At 38.0% G+C, this 20,900-nt stretch overlaps 1 protein-coding gene across 2 annotated transcripts in view; it reads right to left on the bottom strand.

The window, feature by feature from the left end:
- The window catches only part of LOC123505559 (CTP synthase 1-A-like), a 56,231-nt gene extending 49,617 nt beyond the window's left edge, over positions 1–6,614 (bottom strand). The window contains exons 1-7 of one of the 2 annotated variants that reach the window (XM_045257022.1): positions 6,495–6,614; positions 4,866–5,048; positions 3,986–4,155; positions 3,381–3,557; positions 1,910–2,116; positions 1,516–1,670; positions 563–784 (exon numbers count right to left, since the gene is read on the bottom strand). In XM_045257022.1, coding sequence (XP_045112957.1) covers positions 563–784; positions 1,516–1,670; positions 1,910–2,116; positions 3,381–3,557; positions 3,986–4,155; positions 4,866–5,031 — 1,097 coding nt within the window. In that variant the 5' untranslated portion in view covers positions 5,032–5,048; positions 6,495–6,614. Of the gene's footprint in view, positions 1–562; positions 785–1,515; positions 1,671–1,909; positions 2,117–3,380; positions 3,558–3,985; positions 4,156–4,865; positions 5,049–6,339 lie in introns of both variants that reach the window. The other variant, XM_045257020.1, reaches the window with a different exon arrangement.
- Between the last annotated feature and the right edge of the window lie 14,286 nt (positions 6,615–20,900).

Raw genomic sequence — 20,900 nt, 5'->3', positions numbered from 1 at the left:
GTTCAGCCAGATAAATGTCAAGACCCAATGACTTCAATGTTTTTGTGAATGGCTGTAAGAATAAAACCCAAAGTAGAAGTTGATGCAAGACTAGGAAATGAAAAAAATAGATTAGTATGTGATAATGTTTGTTTGGAGAGAGAGAGAGAGAGAGAGAGAGAGAGAGAGAGAGAGAGAGAGAGAGAGAGACTTTGTGAGGGAGAAGGTAAGTAAATAATCGGATCATTAAAGTATATAAAGAAAAGAAGACCAGAGCACATAATAGTCCCAGCACTGGTATTTAAAAGTGAAGACTAGACCACATATAATTTCTGAGACTGGATAAAAAAAAAAAAAAAAAAAAAAAAAAAAAGTAGCAACGAACTATGATAATGAAATATACATAGGTTTGCTAAGTTTAATAAGAAAGGTAAAAGCTCTAAGTAAAGTAAATTGTGAAACATAATGCTGAGACAATTTAACTGGGTGTATATAGAGATGCAGCACTCCAATCAAGACTAAATATATTATCTATAACTAGAATGATAACCAATATTCATTAATGAACAAGCTATCATCTTACTTGCACTTGCAAACATTCCGCCAAGCTTCGTAATACTTGACAGGTCGAATGGCCTTTGCTTCCTCTTCTATGTCTTCAGCTTCAATGCATTTAAGTTCCAATTTTCGATTACATGCAAGAGCTGCATGTTGTAGGGCTTTGATGACTGAAGCATACGAATCTTGAAGTTGAGTGTATTTGCCCACCAATGCAATTGTGACACTGGTTCGCAAATGTTCATGCCTAAAATACAAAATCAGTGTAAAGATTGTAAACTTAAAGAAATGACAAATAATAATGTTAAATCATGTAAAATATACAGTTATTTTGCACAAAATGACTATGCATGCATCACAGGTATAGGTGGTAATATGACATTGATTTGAATCCTGTGAAAGCAGCAACCTATCACCTGACAACTGTTTGTTTTCAGTACCAGCACAATAAATACCTTCCAATGGTTTTCAAAAGAAAATTAACCCATAAAAAAAATAATAAAAATAAATTAATTAATTAATAAATAAGTAAATAAATAAATTAATTAATTATAAAAAAATAACAAAAACTCTCATGATGTTTGATACCTTACTAAAAATGCCTTCTCTCCTCCTGCACTCTTGCTGCACAAGACTTTCTACTTTCTCTCATGCCTATTCTGTCCACCACTCTCAAGCAAAAATGAACTAGTGTTCTCAATTACTCATCCCTTTCTCTGGTAAACACACTGGAACTCCCTGCCTGTTTCTATATTTCCTCTTTCCTATGATTTCAACACTTTCAAGAGAGAAGTTTCTAGATATTTATCCTTGGTCATTTGATTTTCACTTTAGCTTCTCTTTGCAAGCTGGCAGTGGGCTTTTCTTTTTTCTTTTAAAAAAAATTTATTTTCCCTTGGCTAGTGGCCCTCTTATTAGAAAAAAAGTCTCAATAGCTACAATATACACAAACAAAAGACCTTATTCTTCTCCACTTACTTAGTAGAAAGATCATACCACTTCTTCAAAAACTTTCTTGGCCGACGACCATCCAAGTTTAAGTTTAAACGGTCGCTCAGCAAATGTGACATCTGTTGTTCTTCCAACATAAGTGGAACTGCATAAATGCTCTGTGCATCATGCAGACATATAACCTGGAAGTAATATAAGTACTGCTGAATCTTTTTGACATTTTAATAAAATAAGGCACAGAATATATTCAGAGTTTTATACTGTAAGATACAATAACCAAGCAGAGCTTCCAATGTTGTAATTCAGATTGTGGTTACTCATATAACAAGGCGCAGAAATTATGTCTGTTTCTAATACATTCTGCAAAGGTAATTTGAAAATTAATTATTTATGCAAAGTTCTAAGGTTTTTCTTCTCTTACCTGTTCAGGTGATACGTGACAGAAGTTGGATATCTTGTTTTTGATGGATGCATCAACTTGTTTTTCTGAACGGCAAACAATGAAATCCGGAGAGAGGCCAAGTCCACGTAATTCCCGCACACTGGCTTGTGTGGGCTTGGTCTTATGTTCTCCAGTGGAGGATGGCTGAGGCACCAGGGATACATGCACAAGACAAATATTTTCCCTCTGTCAAAGAAAGATTTATGAGACACAAGGAAACAAGCAGATGGAAAAATAAGATAATTAAATATAAAGAAAAAAGCATTTGATACCTCACAGGATACACCGTATTTGATGGCTCATAAAATACACCTTTTCTCCTAAAAAGTCTCAGGAAATGAGGCTGCGTCCTATGAGGCCAAGATTCAGGATTGAGACAGTGGTTGGTGGTAATCTATGGCAACAGAGGCCCTAAATCAAACCCTAGACATCTTCATACATGGAAACAAAGTGATGATTGGTACTGCACTACAAAACAACTCTTTCTTTCAAGGTAACAATATATAATAGGTAATACTTACTGGTAATTCACATAGAATGACACCAGTCAGGAAGAATTTGCCTAAATGACCATACACCACATGAATCAAAACAAGACGCGTGATCTTGATCTCGACACAGGCAAGCTTCACTGCATTCTTTACAGTGTGATGCTGTTACTCCTTAAGGTAAGACACACTTTCATACAATTAAAATTGCACCTATCTCTTTAACATTCTGACCTTGCATATATATATATATATATATATATATATATATATATATATATATATATATATATATATATATATATATATATATATATATAAAATTATGATAAAAAAGAAAAATTATAATTATTAGCCCTGTAGCCTCTCAGTCACTGTCAACACTATATGCCAGGCACATGTTTATATCTCACAACAGGATTGGTACATAGGCTACTAGCAAATATTAAAGTTTATAAATGCAAAGTAATGGGATCTAATAACGATGTAAATGCATGTGAGAGTCTTCAAATGTTAGGTATATTCCTTCACTTCATATTCAGAGCTTAAATCTGTTCATTTTTTTTTTTTTTTCCATTTCAATGTCTGCCAAAACTGGGTGCATCTTATCAACCCATGTGTCTTGTGAACAATCAAATACAGTAGTATCCTGTCACATGTTCTTCAATTTTGGAAAATAAATCTGTTAAACTTTCATCTGCAAAAAAAATGCATTGTATTCATGACAGAAAGCCATTTCCATTCCACACTAAAGTGTCTATCAATGTTACTTAACTAAGGGATTAGCTATGTCAACAGAACTAATTTTCAATAGTTAGAAGTACATAGTCTTGTTTATGAAATCTTACACAGGGGTTCATGTTACGTAGTCATAAAGGGAGTTTGGTCTTTAATATAAAAAAAATAATAAAATAATAATAATAAAATTATCCTCAAACTTCATTACAGACTGACAAAGTTACCTTGACTCTAAACTGGAACTGACGGAATGCCTCTACAAAAGGCATGCCTTCAATGTCTCCAATAGTGCCTCCGAGCTCTATGATACACACTTCAGGCTCAGCCATCTCACCATCTACAGGACGACAGGCCACTGACTCTACCCATTCCTGGATGGCATCTGTGATGTGCGGCACCACCTGCAACACAGATCACCAATAAATCACTTCTCAAAATTCAAAGCCAGATCCATTGCCATTTAATAAAAAAAACTATTTTTTATTTGAAATGAAATAATCAAACTGGTATCCAAACTGAAGAGATGAACTCATCCTTTCTCTGCAACCACATACTATGTATATGATTGTCTACTTTGAGCTACAATCATGCTTGTAATGCAATGCCCAAAAAAACTAATTTTATAACTAAGCTATTTGCAAAGCTATATTACAAATTAGTACTTTTTTTTTTTTCTTATGTAAGAGGGGAAAGCTGGCCAAGGGCAACATATATATATATATATATATATATATATATATATATATATATATATATATATATATAAAACATAGTTGCCAATCCCCGTGCAGGTGTGAGAGAGTAAGCCAAAAGAAAGACTAATCTATACCTGTACAGTCTTGCCTAAATAGTCTCCTCTTCGTTCCTTGTTGATAACAGATTGATAGATCTTGCCAGTTGTAATATTGTTGTCACGATGCAGGGTAACATCTAGGAAGCGTTCATAGTTACCCAAGTCAAGATCTACCTCTCCTCCATCATCCAAAACAAAAACTTCACCTGGAGCAAAATGGAACGGGTGAGACAAAAATGCGGATTAGAGCATGCAAGAAAGGAATATAAGGACAGGAATAAATGATAACTTTTGTCATAGTCATCCTTTATACAGTTCTAAGAAATACAGAATAGATGAATACATAGATTACACCATTACTAAAATGGCAAATATAGAGCTCTTACCAGTACTGGTCTCACAGGCCTTTCTTTTTTTTTTGCAGTAGCCATGCCTGCTTTTTCATATTACCTATATTTCCTTTTTTTGCTCCATCAATTACTTATCTCACACCACAAATCTCACTGGACGACCTAATATATTCTTTATTGGTCAAGCACACTTACATTAGACATTTCCTGAGAAAATAAAAGGTAGTACATCTTACCAAGCTGACCAAATACACCTCACTGAACAGGGAATAATTTTTCTTGATAGGAAGTGAGGAAAGGAAAATAAAATACACAAAAATAAGTAAATAAGTCAAATAATAATAAATAATAATTATAATAAAGGTAATAAAATTTACAAAATTAATAATAGTACATATATAGATACATACATAATATCTTTTAATAGCGGCTTTGCAACTTATAGCGACTGCAAATTCCTCCTTGTAGCATGTCAGTGTTTTCTTCAAAGCAATCAACATATACTAGAATAAGTAGGATTGACATGTATATTATGAAAAACACAGCCTTAAGAAAGTAGAACTCACCATGTTCATATGGTGAGAAAGTTCCAGCATCAATATTGATGTAAGGATCAATTTTGATGGACGTTACCCGCAGGCCACAGTGCTTGAGAATTGTGCCAATGCTGGAAGCTATGACACCTTTCCCAATGCCAGATATGACTCCACCAGTAACTAATATGTATTTCATGATGAGTTGATGAGTCTCTGAAAAAAAGTAAAACAAAAAAATTCTCAACAATAAATCAGTAATTTGCAAGGTTTCAACACTCAAATACTAATGAAGTTTCAACAGTAATGAAATTCAAAACAACCCCTTTTTTCTTAAAACTATATAAAAAAAACTACATCTACCCACTTACAAGAAAATCTTTGGCACACATAGAGTTGTGTGGTCCCTTGCTGGTTGACCCCATGGCTTCCTGATGAGCTGCCAGTTATGCATTTTACTTGTAGGGTTACCACTTTGGGTGAATGAGGATATTCTCTCTCACCTCAGACAAGAAATATGATCCTTTTTATTCACTAGAAAGGCATTGTGAGTGCATGTCTCTCTTGCCTGTGTGAGAGAGAGAGAGAGAGAGAGAGAGAGAGAGAGAGAGAGAGAGAGAGAGAGAGAGAGAGAGAGAGAGAGAGGAATCCTCACTCAGCCTAAAGTGGTAATACCAAGAAAATACATAACCAGCCCTCACTCCAAGTCAGCCTGGAATTACAGGGACCAGGACTGCACAACTCCATGAACCATTTCTATATGGGGCTCTGGCATCATCTAGGTAAGAAATCTAGTGCCAAATTTTTCCATCCTCTCTGCAAATATGGGATTTGTGAGGGAAGCGAATAATAACCTAACCCTAATTGGCAAGCGCAGTTCTTCAACTCCTTCCTGGTAGCCATCCTTAAATTCCACTACTTCCTGTACATCAGTTTACAGGTCACTTGAAAGTGAGGAACATGTCAAAACTAAATCTAAACATTAGCTACCTCTCATCCTAATACATTAAGGCTAATTTACCCCAGATGTAGGTTTTCACGATTACACCAAATACTATGTGTCAGTTTTATGGTACCCTATTATTTACTGAGCAATGCAAATTTCATGAGTTGACAGTAGACTGAAGTCTTCAGAGATATTCAGTATTGAACTAAAACATTTGTGTATCTATGCTGATTTTCTGCTGGTGGGCGATAGTATATTGAAGTTTACTTTTTCACCTATTGCCCTACTGCATCTAAAGATTAATTTTTCTTTTTATGCTTCTAATAAGTAGTACACTTTAAAAGAACACCTGTGATGTCAGTCTTCTCACGGTGCGCCTCGCCTGCCCCCATGTTGTGCTCATGGAAAAACTGGTAAAAGTTTTTACTTCTTTGATAGGGCTAATAAGCAGAATTTTGGAAAATCTATTTGTCCAGTTTATAACGAGCTCCATTCTGAACTTTCCAACACCCACGAGGTCACAGCGTGCACTCGCAAGGTGGTGGTGGGGATGGTGCTCACCTGGCTCACAGTGAAACCTCTTTCACTTTATGAACTTCTTGTAGTGTTAATGATCTGATTTGCCGAATATACTTGTATATTCAACTTTTTTTTTTCAAATGTCTTGGTCACTGCAAGGCTGCAAATAGTTCCAGAAGAGAGAGTTATACACTCGCCTCACTGCCCACTGGCCCGGCTGGTTCTCAGCCTCAATCCAAACAATCGCACATGCGCCCGCGGTCCGCCTGGCGCTGCTGCCCGCTGTTGTGGTAAATATTTACCAGCTCTAATTTTTGTCCTTCATGACACCACAAAACATACGCACCATATTGAGGCGACAACACATATATGTAGTTATAACCTTATAGGCTTCTCTTTTTTTATAGTTCTTGTAAGGGTTTATATTCTAGACTCAATGTATTGTGTACTTGTAAGTGTATCTTTAAGTACTGATGACGAGGTCGTTATACGACTGATACAGGATAACCTAGATGGGCCCTGGTGGCCCTTTGTTATCCTATTATTTATGTTATGTTATGTTATGTTATGTTAAAAATGAAAAACAGACCAACGCGGAGTTGATGGGATGCTTATCATTAGCGATGTGTTCCTCACAGAGACTACAGTCACCTCTAAGTTTATGCTGTATAGAAATGAATTATTGAGTAATTGGTTTTCCGGGCCTTTTGATATTGTCAGTAGTATAAAAGTAATCATGTGTGGCCGATCTTTCTTTCTTTCAGATCGAAGGAGACAGACATACATATTGGTTATTCTTATTTGATGGTTGAATTACACTGAAAAGAAGAAGAAAAAACAAAAGAAAAAGAAGAAGTAGAAAAGTAGGCATACCAATATGTTATAGCCTAGTTAAGAGAGAGTTTAGTATAGAAAGCACGTCTAGCAAAGGGTTACCGTATATAAATCAGCTAAAACAACTCAACTTGGTCACTAAAGAAAGAGGCGCAAGAGGATATGATGGAAACATTTAGATAGGTAAAAGGTGGTAGTTTAAGTAGTGTTCTTAGAATAAGCAATCAGGAAAGAACTTGAATCAATGAATATACAGTAACCTCAATACGTTTAGGTTCAGGAAAGAAATTGGTTTATCTTCCCATACTTTTCCTGAGTGAGTATCACCTGGTTCCAGAAAAAAAAAACTCAATTCCAGCAAATATCAATTAATTCACAGCACAAATGAACTACCAACAAAGAACACAACACAATTTAATGCGAGGGCCACATCTGTTTCTTCTCTACCAGCTGACCGATCCCAAATTCTGTGTAAATTTTATGTAAGGCAATGATAATTTTCTAAGAAACTAATTCATTTAATTCAACTAAATATCGCATATGATCCCGAAAGTGATCATGTAATTACAGTACCACTTGGAAGGCCTTCGCGCACCACTACTGGTATACTACAAGTTTACGCGTACCACAGGTTGGGAACCAGTGATATAAACTGAGCAGAAACCACTTGTCGCTCTTATATGTTGCACGATCTTGTCGAGTCCGTGTCCAAGACGGTGGACTCATTATGAATCCAAGGGAACGCTTTTGAGTGTTTATGCATGAATTTTCTCGCCAACTATACAGAACTACGAAAATAAAGTCACACTTCGCTCAAATTTCATCAAATATCTCAGAATACTTCATATTATTCAAATTTCATCACGCAATTAACACTCATTGATAAAAACAACTATCTCTTCTCTCGAATTTCATCAAATGTCTCCGAACACTTCCCCTTATTCACATTGTTCGATTCACATCACGCAATTAACACTCAATGGTAAAACACATCTCACGTAGACCCTGCGACTAATATTTCAATAATGAAACATACCTACGCAAATCTAATCTCCCTTTGTCAATATCATAACGGCACAATTTTACTCTGACTGCATTACAATTGTATGGCTCTACTTACTAGAATTTTGACAGTCTAGCTTGTCTATCTCTCGCCTTCTACTCATTCCTGTCTCTTACCCCTCATAATATATACACATGGCTTAGAGCGACCTTTCGCCCCAACAAGGCTTCTGTTGCCATAAGATTTATATTCTAATACTAAATTCATACGGCCTATTTTCCTTTGACTTTCAATATGGCTAATTTTCGTGTAGCTATATCTATATCTCAATACTTCAATCATACGGTTCATTTTCTGATATTTTCCAGAAGGTTCAAATTCCAGTAAGTTTATTTACTTCGATCATACATACATACATACATATATATATATATATATATATATATATATATATATATATATATATATATATATATATATATATATATATATATATATATATATATATATATATAGTTAATTTTTCCATTAATTTTCGATAAGGGTAATTCTCAAGTAGCTTTAGTAATTGTACCTTGTAAACAGAAACAAGGAGCTGTGTTTTCTACGGTATGCCAGCTGTCCGCCTCGTCCCACGCCATTTTGTTACGGTGACCTCTGCTTCCCTTGTATCTATTTCTGTGATAGTCACCTTGGCATTTATTCTTGTAATCTGCGGCTAATCTCCTACTCTGTTATTCTTGTAATGACTCACTGCATCTTGTCGTTCTCTTTGGTGGTCACGTCTCGTCTCTTATCTCTATTAGGGTAGTGACAGCGTCTTGTTATCTTGGTACGTACCTGCTTTCGTGTTTCATCCATTTATTTTTCTACTTCATACTTCCTTTTTCATTTCTTCATTCTTGTTAAATTCTTCTTTCTTACGTGTTTAATTTCTTCCTGATTCTTGGATTGCAGCATCCCTACAGCGACCTTATAATGTTAAAACCTGTGAATAAATAGCAAAGATACATTGATTTCAAAATATAAAAAAGGGACACCAAAACGTCGGGTTTTCTGTGATCGAAAACTTTGATCCCTATATTTGCCTCATATTTAGTTCAAAATAAATCAGATAAATCAAATAAAGCAAAATAATTTTTAACAACAAGTCTTACGGATGACGCATGGCACCGTGATGGATATAGGCCATGAGACATGACCATTTATTTTTCATCTTTGTAGCGTACACCTGGTAACTAAAATATTCCTTCTGTTTTATATGAAGATAGACATAGTGAATACATTCCAGCTTGTTACCACAAACAACACTTGCACATTTTCTGAAAAAATGACTTTATTGCAATTTTACATAAAATCGTTGCTAAGGGCCGTGGCTGCATAGCAACCACCTATTTCACAGTGAATACAGTATGTAAAATAAATATTTTCTTGAAATATATATTAATTTGATTCTATCCATGCTGAGAACTGAGAAATATTACCATTATTTACACAAAAAATGCCAAAGCCTCTTCTGTACATATAATAAATGCACTATATATATTACAGGTAAACTGCTTTGTGCTGAGGGTTCTGTCAAGGGGGTGATTAGTGGCCACCATTACAATCGCAGTGTAAGGTGCCACAAATTGATGTATGAGGCACTTCACCGTCTACGATGGCAAGGCTTCTTGGAAACACTTCCAGAGACAGATCTCGGCGAGGTGGAAAAAATCATGTCTGCCCTAAAGGAGAAGTTCCCTTCACAGGGTTACAAAGAAATTGTGGCATCACCTGAATTCAGCAACTTGTGCCTGAGGTATGATGCCTTCATTGAGTCCAAAGAAGAATGCCCAACATTCCGGTTCTGGTCTTCCTATCTTGAGATGGTGGAGGTTCTTCTTCTTTTTCTGCGTGCCACAAGAGGGTGACTGGACATTGCATTTGTCTGCTGTCCGCTCCATGTGCCCATGGATGTTTGTCACTGGCCGCACCAAATATGCTCGCTACCTTCCCATCTACTATCTTGAGATGAAAGCCCTCCAGACCAGCCACCCAGATATCCATCAGATGTTCATGAATGGAGATTTCGTGGTCCAGAGACAAGAGCGCTATGGTTTTTCCCAAGTTGCTTGTGACATGACCATTGAGCAGACGTGCAACAGAGACACTAAGACAAAAGGTGGAATGGTGGGTTTCACTCATAACAAGGGAGCATCTCAAAGATGGATCCTGTCTCATCCAGAGAGGGCTGCAATAACAAGATCTTGTTTTGAGTATGCTGGCAGGGATTTGCAGGGACGGAGACGCAAGGATCTAGATGTACCCCATTCCAAGAGGGAAGAAGCTGCCATCTGCCGAATCATCGAGTGCATGGAGGGATTCATCAACCCCTTTACATATGATTCCAAGGATCTAATCCACATTGTCTCTGGAGTTGTGGTCCCTGATGCCATTGCAAAGGATATCCTGTCTGCCTCAGAGAAAGGAGAGCTTTGTTTCCTAGAGTTCTGCCAGGACCGACTTCTGACTGATAAGAAAGGGTTTCACGATGCCATAAAAAACTTGAAACTAAAGTCTTTTTCAGATGTTGGCAAGGTGACAAAGACAAAAAGCAAGCAGAAGGAGACCATCCTCAAATCAGAGAGGAATATGATGGCCCGCCTGGTGATAATTGGCAGAGAGAGGGGGATCAAAATTGACGACCTATTGATGTACACCCTGGGACCCATGCCCTTGGCTTTGGCTTATCCTGATGGAGGTCTGACAAAGACTCACAAGGCAAATCTGCTGCACCACCTGGAGGATAAAACACCGTCATCTGTTGCCATCACAGTCCCACCCAATTCAGTTTGGGTACTTGATGCGATGGCCATCCTTCAGGGCATCAGCCTCCGAGAGATTCCAAAGACGTTTGGGGAACTGGCCACCCTGTACCTGAAGAAAGTGGGGAAAATTGCTCGAGAAAGTTCAGTGAAGACAATTCATCTTGTGACTGACCAGTACCCAGCTGTCAGCATCAAAAATGCTGAGAGGGACCGTAGGGCAAAAGTTCAGTTTGTTTCTCAGATAAGGGCCACTGAAATTTATTCTGATAGTCAAAAAAGTACCAGCTCAGTGGAAGAAGTATTTGTCCTGTGGGAGAAACAAGGAGCTCCTAATACAGTTCCTCTTAAAATCATGGGTACAAGATGGGCGGGGACACAATTTCACTCTTTTTGTTGGCCACTCAGACACCTGCCACAAAATCTGTTTTTCTGGCACCTCATCTTCCCCCACAGTTGAAGAAGTTGAAGAACTGAAATGCTCTCATGAAGAGGCAGACACCCGCCTACTACTTCATGCCAACTTTGCTAGGAAGTCTACAAACTCTGTTGTGATCCAGTCCCCTGACACAGACGTTCTAATTCTGTGCATTGCCAAATTCAGTGACTTACATTGCTGTCTATGGTTTGAGACAGGAACTGGCAATAGCAGGCGCATATTGGATGTCGGTGTCATACACTCATATCTTTGTGGAATTCATCTTTCGGCCCCATCGGCCTTGATAGGATTACATTGCTTCACAGGTTGTGATAGTGTCGCCTCCTTTCATGGGAAAGGGAAAGTGAGGCCAATCAAGTTGATGTTGGGGGAACCCAAATTCGTAGATTTCTTCTCCCAAGTTGGAAGTACATTCGAGGTGGGGGAGGGTTTGCTCAGACAAGCTGAGGAATTTGTATGCTCTTTGTATGGAAAAGACCTCAAGCAAGTGAATGATTGCAGGACAGCCCTATTCAAAACTGGCAAGCATATGGATGATACACTGCCACCAAATAAGGATTCTCTTGAGAAACATCTACATAGGGCTAATTATCAAGCTGGTATTCATCACCGCTGCCTTGAGGCCAATCCTAGCATCCCACCCCCAAACGGCCATGGATGGACAATTGATGATGGTGTCCTCCGAGTGAAATGGATGGATCTTCTCCCAGCTCCAGATTCAGTTCTTGAACTGACAAACTGTAAGTGCCAGAAGAACAAGTGCCAGACAAAATTATGCACTTGTTTTAAGAATAATCTGAGTTGCACAGAGTTCTGCTCTTGCACTGATTGTGAAAACAAAGATGCAGCAGTAGAGGAGGATCATTTCTCTGAGGATGAGGATGAAGGGGTAGATTCTGATGAAAGTGAAGTTGAATCACATGACTAGACATTCCTGGCAAATGGTAAATGAGAATAGTCATTTAAACCATTTTGTGAAATGAAACAAGTTTTCAAACTGATTAAATGCACTTTAATGGTATGCACTTTTTTGCAGGAGGTCGAGATGAAATATTCATGTTCCTGTAACCAGTCTATTTTGATGCTACAAATTACCAAGTTCATAATTTCTACCTTATCTATGTAGAGTAATCTAAACAAAGAATCTATGTAGAGTAATCTAAACAAAGAAACTGTTTCACTTTCATAGAGCAGGTCTTGAGAATATGCTTCTACTCTGGTTGTGGTCAGAACGGCTTTATCCTTTGTCGTGTAGCAGGTGGAAAATGGGTTAATTTGGCATATTTTGTGTAAATAATGGTAATATTTATCAGTTCTCAGCATGGACAGAATCAAATTAATGTATATTTCAAATTTTTTTTTATTTTACATACTGTATTCACTGTGAAATAGGTGGTTGCTATGCAGCCACGGCCCTTAGCAACGATTTTATGTATAATTGCAATAAAGTCATTTTTTTCAGAAAACGTGCAAGTGTTGTTTGTGGTAACAAGCTGGAATGTATTCACTATGTCTATCTTCATATAAAACAGAAGGAATATTTTAGTTACCAGGTGTACGCTACAAAAATCCATTTCTAGGGACATTTCGGGGTCTCGTCTCATGGCCTAATAGATGGACGGGTGTCTTCTTCCCTGCTTCTCGAGAGCTTTGAGAACAGGTAATGGTTCTGCGCATCAATAGTTTTGCTTCCCGAGTTTATACCTCAGCAAATATGTTCCCATACCGGTTTGTCCTTTGAACAAAACTGTTATGCTGGGCAGCTATAGAGAAAAGTGAGCGGAGTTAATGGAGAAGAATGGAGTTTACACCGACATACAAATCATTACAGTAGTTTCATAAGCCGTAGAGAAAATATGACTGAATATAGAATGTAAAACCTTTTAATGCGATTTACAGGAAAAAAGTATATCTTATGAGAAGTATGTTATTCTATTCTTATTTATTTGTTGATTTTTAAGAAAAAATTACTTTGCTGAAATAATCTTTATGAGACTTGAGCATTAATATCTTCGTACATTCAATAAATAAATTAATCTTACAGTGAGATCTGAAATATTATGAAATAAAAGTGTGTGTCTATGTGTGTGTGTGTGTGTGTGTGTGTGTGTGTGTGTGTGTGTCCGTCCGTTTGGCATCCTCTTGTTTCTGATAAAGTTTACAAAATATATGTTTTACATAAGGCATCTTCTTCATTTCTCCTAAGGGCTTAGATTTTAAGACATGATCTATACAGCAAGAACATAAATCTAACGTTAACACAAAACTGTTAACTACTTGTACAACAATATAACTGCAACTACTATTTTAACTACCTACCATTTTAATCACAATCACTCCTTTAACACCATTACTGCAATCAGTAATGTGTTGTTTAGGATTTATTTACTCACTTCAGAGCCGGCACCTTTCATGTCGCCTTCAATGTGATGTGACGAGGAGGGATTTGAGCGTATTCAGAGTGACTCGCTTCTCCATTACTGGATCCCACCACTTCCCTCTCGATCACCACATTGGTTCCCCCGGTCACGTCTCGCTTTCAATGGTCCAATCAGCACCGCGCTCAGCCTGGTGGGTCGCGCCATAGGACAGACAGATAAGTAATCACAAAAACAACAGATGAGCAGATATTATCAGGCAAAACAGACGTGCATGCAAATAGGTCCATAGAAACGTGTAAAACATCTGAAAAAATGAATATGCAGATTACGACAGGTGGACATTTGATTGTGACATGGACATAAATAACTACCACAATTCATGACGCGTTATGTCTCTCCAGCCACCAGTTAAGTTATGTTATTAGGTGATATAAATTTTCAAGAGACTCAAAGTATATAAGTACGAAAGTTACTCCGCCAGTAAGGTCATATCTATTTCTTCACACATTCATTGTCTATTTAAAAACCTCTTCAACTTCTTTACCAAGGATCTCCCAGATTTTCTTTCCGGCCGTTTTATTACTACAGTGAGCCTATTAAACAGTAGTGTTCCAAAGCGATCAGTCCTAGTGAGATGGTAAAACGTTAAGAAGATTCATGAGTTTTTTCATAAGAGCATGCAGATTAGATCGATGCGAACATAGATGCAAGAATATCGTTTGGATTGACAATGAAAGTAAGTGACAGCGACTTACAGATTTATTTTGCGTATCGGCTATCATAAAAAAAAAAAAAAAAAAATAACAGGGCCTTATCTATCAATCAAAAGTCTGCCTATCCACCCATCGGCGGCACCGAGCAAACTGCATTGGATCGGCCACACCAAGGCAGCCTGCGGTCTTACATCAGCGCAGGTAAATATATACAAGGTAAACAACACTTGCCCACGTACAGTACAACTCCACTCCACCTTACCTGCTTCTTTTCCTCCTCCCTCCCTCCCTCCCTTCTCCTCTAGCATATTTTCCTTTTTTTAGAATTCCTCTCCTTTCAGGTTCTTTCCATGGCTGCTTCCCCTTCTCCCCTTGAAATCTACCTACGCCCTTCTTTCTTGGCAGCTTTTTTCCCGCTACCTCTCTATGTACCTACATCCTCCTGCGTTCCTCCCTTAGGATTACCTTATTTATTCACCTACCCTTTTCCTCCGCATCTGCCTGTCACCCGCATCTCTTGCTTTTCTGCTCTCTCTCTCTCTCTCTCTCTCTCTCTCTCTCTCTCTCTCTCTCTCTCTCTCTCTCTCTCTCTTGCAACATATTTCCTTTGTCGAAAGTAAAGAAACTATCACGAAACTTAAAATTTGTTATAAATTATTTTTTTCCCGAACAACAGGCTCGTCATGAAAAATAAGACAATTTTTTTTCCCTTTTAGGTACGCATATTGACAGTTTTCCTTCATTACCACGTCGTCTCTGGATTCGCTTTTTCACTTTGGAAACGCAATTCAGTATTTTCCTCAGATTTTCAATAAAAGCACAAACGGCAAAAAAGAACAGGACCCACATGAAGATCGGCAGAATATATTTTATAACTTGGCGTATTGGAATCACCACTTGGCAGTGTATGTATATTTATGTTCAGGAGACAGTGCATAGAGGAAGTCAGATCATTGGAGATAACGCAGTGATGGTGATAATCATAATAAGTATTGCATAGGAAACACTGACATTAGATAATTAATTGTGGTGGTTTGCGGTGATGGTGAAGGTTATGATAATACTTGTAATAACTGTGATGATAGGTAATACTGGTGATGGTAGAGGTCGATACTAGTAGTTGTGGCGGTGACATTGACGAAGGATACCAAAACCGGTTGTGATGGATATTAGCAATTAAGAAAGTGATACCATTATGTAGTTGGGATAGAGGGAGGTGGGAACGAAAGCAGTGAAAGTGCGTTGGCATCTTGCGGCGGAGATAGTGGTGGTGGATGCTGCGATGGTGGCAGTGCAGTGGCGGCAGCGAGGGTGGTGGAGGTGGTGAGGCAGGCAATCGATAAATCCAACGAACGAACGACATGAGGACACGGGAAGGAGAGTTCACGAGCTTCTGCAAACAAATTGTGAATGCAGCACGGCGGGAGCGGAAGAGGAGGAGGAGGAGGAGGAGGAGGAGAGGAGGAGCAGGTGGAGGAGGAGGAGGAGGAGGAGGAGGAGGAGGAGGAGGAGGAGGAGGAGAAGAAGGAGGAGGAGGAGGAGGAGGAGGAGGAGGAGAAAGAAATAGAGAAGATATCTGATGGAAAAAAAAATAGTAATAAGAAGAGGAAGAGGAGAAAGTGAAAAATGTAGTAAGGGAAGAAAAAAAGAAGTAAGAGGACATACGATAAAAAGGAGAGAAGAGGAGGAGAAACATCAGAAAATTAAGGAGGGAATTCTCGGTGCTGTGTTAATATTCTCATCTCTTCAGGGTTCTCATCCTCACAAGCAAAAAGAAATGCACATGAATAATTCAGAAGCAAATATAAACAACCAGAGAGAGAGAGAGAGAGAGAGAGAGAGAGAGAGAGAGAGAGAGAGAGAGAGAGAGAGAATATTGCCAACATTTAGGCTCAATATGTACAATAACAAGAGGTCCATTAGAGATCCTTTGGTGATTATTGTAATGACACTTGTGCCTCGTTGAGCCGATGCCGCCCAAAATGCTCATTTGAAAGCTCCGATTATAGCTTGAATTTCGTTTGTTTCTCTTTGCAACACAGGACAAGTGATGCATCTACGTGCCAGCGTGACGCATGAAAGTGCGATTTCAATATGCACATTTGTGAGTTTATTTCAGCATTTCATAAACTGCATCTGTCTCGTGGTCCATCTATCTGCCTGTCTTTCTTTTTTCCATGAACTGCGTGCATATATATATATATATATATATATATATATATATATATATATATATATATATATATATATATATATATATATATATATATATATAGAGAGAGAGAGAGAGAGAGAGAGAGAGAGAGAGAGAGAGAGAGAGAGAGAGAGAGAGAGAGAGAGAGAGAGAGAGAGACCTATTTCGCTACCTAATGTTATAATCGCAAACCGTAATTATGATGAAAGCAATTTCCAAACATGTGTCCCTCTACATCAAGTTTTGTACTGATGCGTTTCGTTGATTGCCACGGCTGTTTTCGGCGACTCACGGTAATGAAAACACGATGAAAATTTGCTTAATTATTTGCTATCATTCAAAATGAGTCGTATTACGTTTCTACTGAGTGATTTCTGTATTTTTCATTAGCTTTCCTAAACCTTACATGTTCTCAAATGTGTTTCTTTCGTAAGATATACTGTGTTCATATATTTTATGAATATATTATGATTTCCAGTAATGCCACTTTCCTTCTTCCTCATTACCTTTTCAGCACTTCCTTCACGGTTCCCTTCTCAACATTTATGAATCCTACGCTACTCCTCAAAGCAATAGGAAACACCACTCTCTCTCTCTCTCTCTCTCTCTCTCTCTCTCTCTCTCTCTTTCTCTGAATTTATTTTCCCAATTAATTTTTCCCTCAATTTATTCTTTTTGATAAATAATGATTTTAATCTAATGAGGACAATAATAATAACAATGATAATAATAATGATAATAATAACAACAATGATAAAATAATAATAATAATTACAATAATTATGATAATAACAATAATGATATCAACAATAATGATACAAAAGGCAACAATAATAATGATAATTATTTTATTTTTTCATTTAATTTTCATATATCTATTTATCTATTAATTTTTTTTTATGGAGGTTTCTCATGAAATGTATGTAGATTCTCACAGTGGAGTCAAGAAAGTTCTTGACCCCACTGTCTGTCTGTGCCTTACACGGAGTAACGCACAGACAGGCACACTAAGGGAACGAGTGAGTTAAAGACTGTGAAACACACGTCCGTACTACACCATTATTTCATGAATATATAGAGTCTGAGACGTTTAGTTGTGCGCAGCTGTGACACTTCGTTAGAATTTACCATAAAAGGAGTTCTGTTGGTTTCGCTCGGAAGGAAACGTAGGAGCCAGACAGAGACGCAAGACACTTTAGCATTTTTATAACAGGGACAGAGTGGGGCGATGCTGGAGTAGCGAGGTACTTTAAAATTAATAAGCAAAAGTTTAGATACTTTTAAGTTTTCACCCGCTCACCACAGGATCTCATTAATTTTACCGAAACTTTACTAAATTTTTCGCGACGTGGGTAAAGTTTTCTTGACTTTTTTCTTTTTTTCTTTAGTTTTAATTGCATATAGACGGAATGTGTGATTTAATCCTCCAATAATTTTTTTTTTATTTAGTGGTAGTGGTGATTATGGTGATAGTGATGGTGGTAGTGGTGGTGGTGGTGATAGTGGTAGTGGTGGTGATGGTGGTGAAGAATGAGTGTTCATCACCACTGGCTCATGATTTAGCTAATCCGCGAGCAGCTGCTATTGGTAAAATCATCCATAGATTACGTCAATAGATGGCAAGATCAGTTCCGATAGAACAGAAACACTAATAGACACAAAATGTGGTACTACTACTAGTAGTAGCAGCAGCAGCAGCAGCAAAAGCAGCAGTAGCAGCAACATTTCATAGTAGTGTGATTTTAACAGTAATAAAACAGCTTTATAATAGTAGTGGCAAAGTGGTTTTAGTATAGTGATAGACAAATGAGTATTATAAATAATTACCGACAACTGTAATAGTGGTAGTAATTATTGTAATAGGTATTATAGTACTGTAACTGAGACTAAAGTGAAGAGTGTGTAATTGCAATGAGTTATACATAGTGATTGTAAAATAACAGCAATATAACTTACAAGTAGACTGGTAAAACTTTATCGTAGTTAACACTGAGGATTTTACTTACCTCTTTCTCGCCATCCCTAAGTGTCTTGTGAAAATGTTCACTAGTGTCGCCAGATCTTCTCAGGTCATCAGTGGATCTGTTCGACGTCCCTTAGTAGTTCTGCTTTGGGAACCATCACAACCTCGGTAGCGGCAAACACACCACCAGCCGCCGAAGGAGGTACGCCACGCCAGCCTACACCACCTATCGCTCACTTCACGAACACTACGAGCCACAGGCCCACAGGCCAAGACCTCAGCAGACGGTGGAGTCAGTATCAGCAGGGTGCATGATTGTTGGCAAAGTCTTCTCAATTACCAGTCCTATGGTGGCGGAAGAACGGTGCTTTCTTATCCTCTATGGACTCTATCATTAGTGGAAGCTAATTCTTGTTAATCTTCGGAAAAGCATGACAATAGTCTTCGTTGATATATATCCTTGTTCCTTTTAGGTTCTTGGCATCCCTCATAAGAGGTTTCCAATCGCTGAATTCCTCGAAGTGAACGCCGCTTACTTTAGGGGGTGTTGGAGGGTGTGGTTGGACCCTAGCCTGTTCATTCCTTCGAGGTTTACCAAAGGTAGCTGAAGTTTCCAATAACCGTTTCATTGCCTAGTTGTTCCTATTGACTATTATGCCGGTTATCATGTCTGATGTAGTCCTCTTGGAAGCTCACCTGCTGTTCCAGTTCATTGATTCTTGACTACAGTTATTCAAATGACCTATTTTTTTGATAGAGTCAGATTTCCAAAGATCCTTCACATCGTTTTTATGTCCAGCATTTCCTGCCTTGATGTTGTCAGGCTCTCGATTAAATCAATCATAATGTCTGAAACAACTTGGAATAGTGTCGGTGCCGAGCGAAATGCACGCTCATAAGTTAACATTTTCATTTTACCAGCGTCAAGATTCATGGTTGGCGGTAATCACTTAAGTCACGTTGTGGCAAAGTACTTGGTAGGCACGTCTGATCACTGTGTGTGTGTGTGTGTGTGTGTGTTTCAAGAACGGCGAGCTTTAAGGTGTAAGGCAGTGGTTCTCAAACTTTTTCGGATTGCCGTCCCCCTTAGCTTCCACTCACATCACTGGAGCTCTCCTACCCACACAAACACAAACAACCGAATACAAGTATGAATGACTTAAGACTAACATACCTTCACTAAGTGAGAGCTACAGTAGGACTGAGTAACTGTTCTCATGGCATCACTACCTCTCAATTCTCGAGTTTGTACCTAATCGCTTCACGTCCAATACAGAGGAGGGAAGTTAAATATCTGTGAATATACCGGTGCAGTAATCACACTGATATAGTTTTAAGATCGTTTGGGATCTGATGTATGGACATTGATAACAATAGTACGTCTTTAGATTCATCACTACCAAAATTTGAAATTCTCAATACCAGAATGGATTGGTTCCCTTCCACCCCATATTTCCGTACCGCCCTTCCTGGATCCTTCCAACTCCCACAAGGGGGCGGTACCGCCTTCTTTGGAAAACCCTGGTGTAAGGGATTAAATCAGAGCTGAGTGAGGTGCAGGCAAACTCGTTAATTGAATGGATAAAATCGTTTTCGACAGAAATATATTAATTAGTAGATAGGTAAATAAATAAGCAAATAGATAATTAATTTTGTGTAAGCACTACAGCATAATACAACACTCGGAAAGAAAAGGAGTTCGCTGCCGGAACCAGAATGGCATCGGGTGCAAAAAAATGTATCGTCTGAAGAAAGTGAGTTTTTCACAACAACTTTTAAGAGGATTGCGGCTTAAATTCCCAACATGGACGAAAACTTCTTGAAACTCTTTCATGGAGCTCCTGAAGTGTCGTGATGCTGGCTGTGACACTCTGCCACACCCGGCAACACCTTTGTTAAGAAGATACAAACGCGTAAAACAACACTGAATTGCTCCTGTGGCTTAACAAATATCAAAACATTATTATATGATTCACGGGGGGATCTGTACATTCCACTCATATTGCTCCGAATATTGGGTGGATATCAAAGAATGTAGAGGAAAATTTACAAATGTATCAAGTTTATTGGTATGTATCCAAAGAAAAGAAAAAGAAAAGAGTTACGAATAGTTGTAATCTACAATAATGGTGAAAATAATGATGACGCAGAGAACATTAAGATGATAACAATAAGACAAAAAGGAAAGTTTCATGGCCATCATGATGTTCACGGCTAGAGTGAACAGCAAATACTAAAGAATAAAAAAAAAGCCTAAATACATAATGAA

This window comes from Portunus trituberculatus, chromosome 18 (assembly GCF_017591435.1).
Source record: "Portunus trituberculatus isolate SZX2019 chromosome 18, ASM1759143v1, whole genome shotgun sequence".
Taxonomy (NCBI): domain Eukaryota; kingdom Metazoa; phylum Arthropoda; class Malacostraca; order Decapoda; family Portunidae; genus Portunus; species Portunus trituberculatus.
This window is presented reverse-complemented; position numbering and strand designations above follow the sequence as displayed.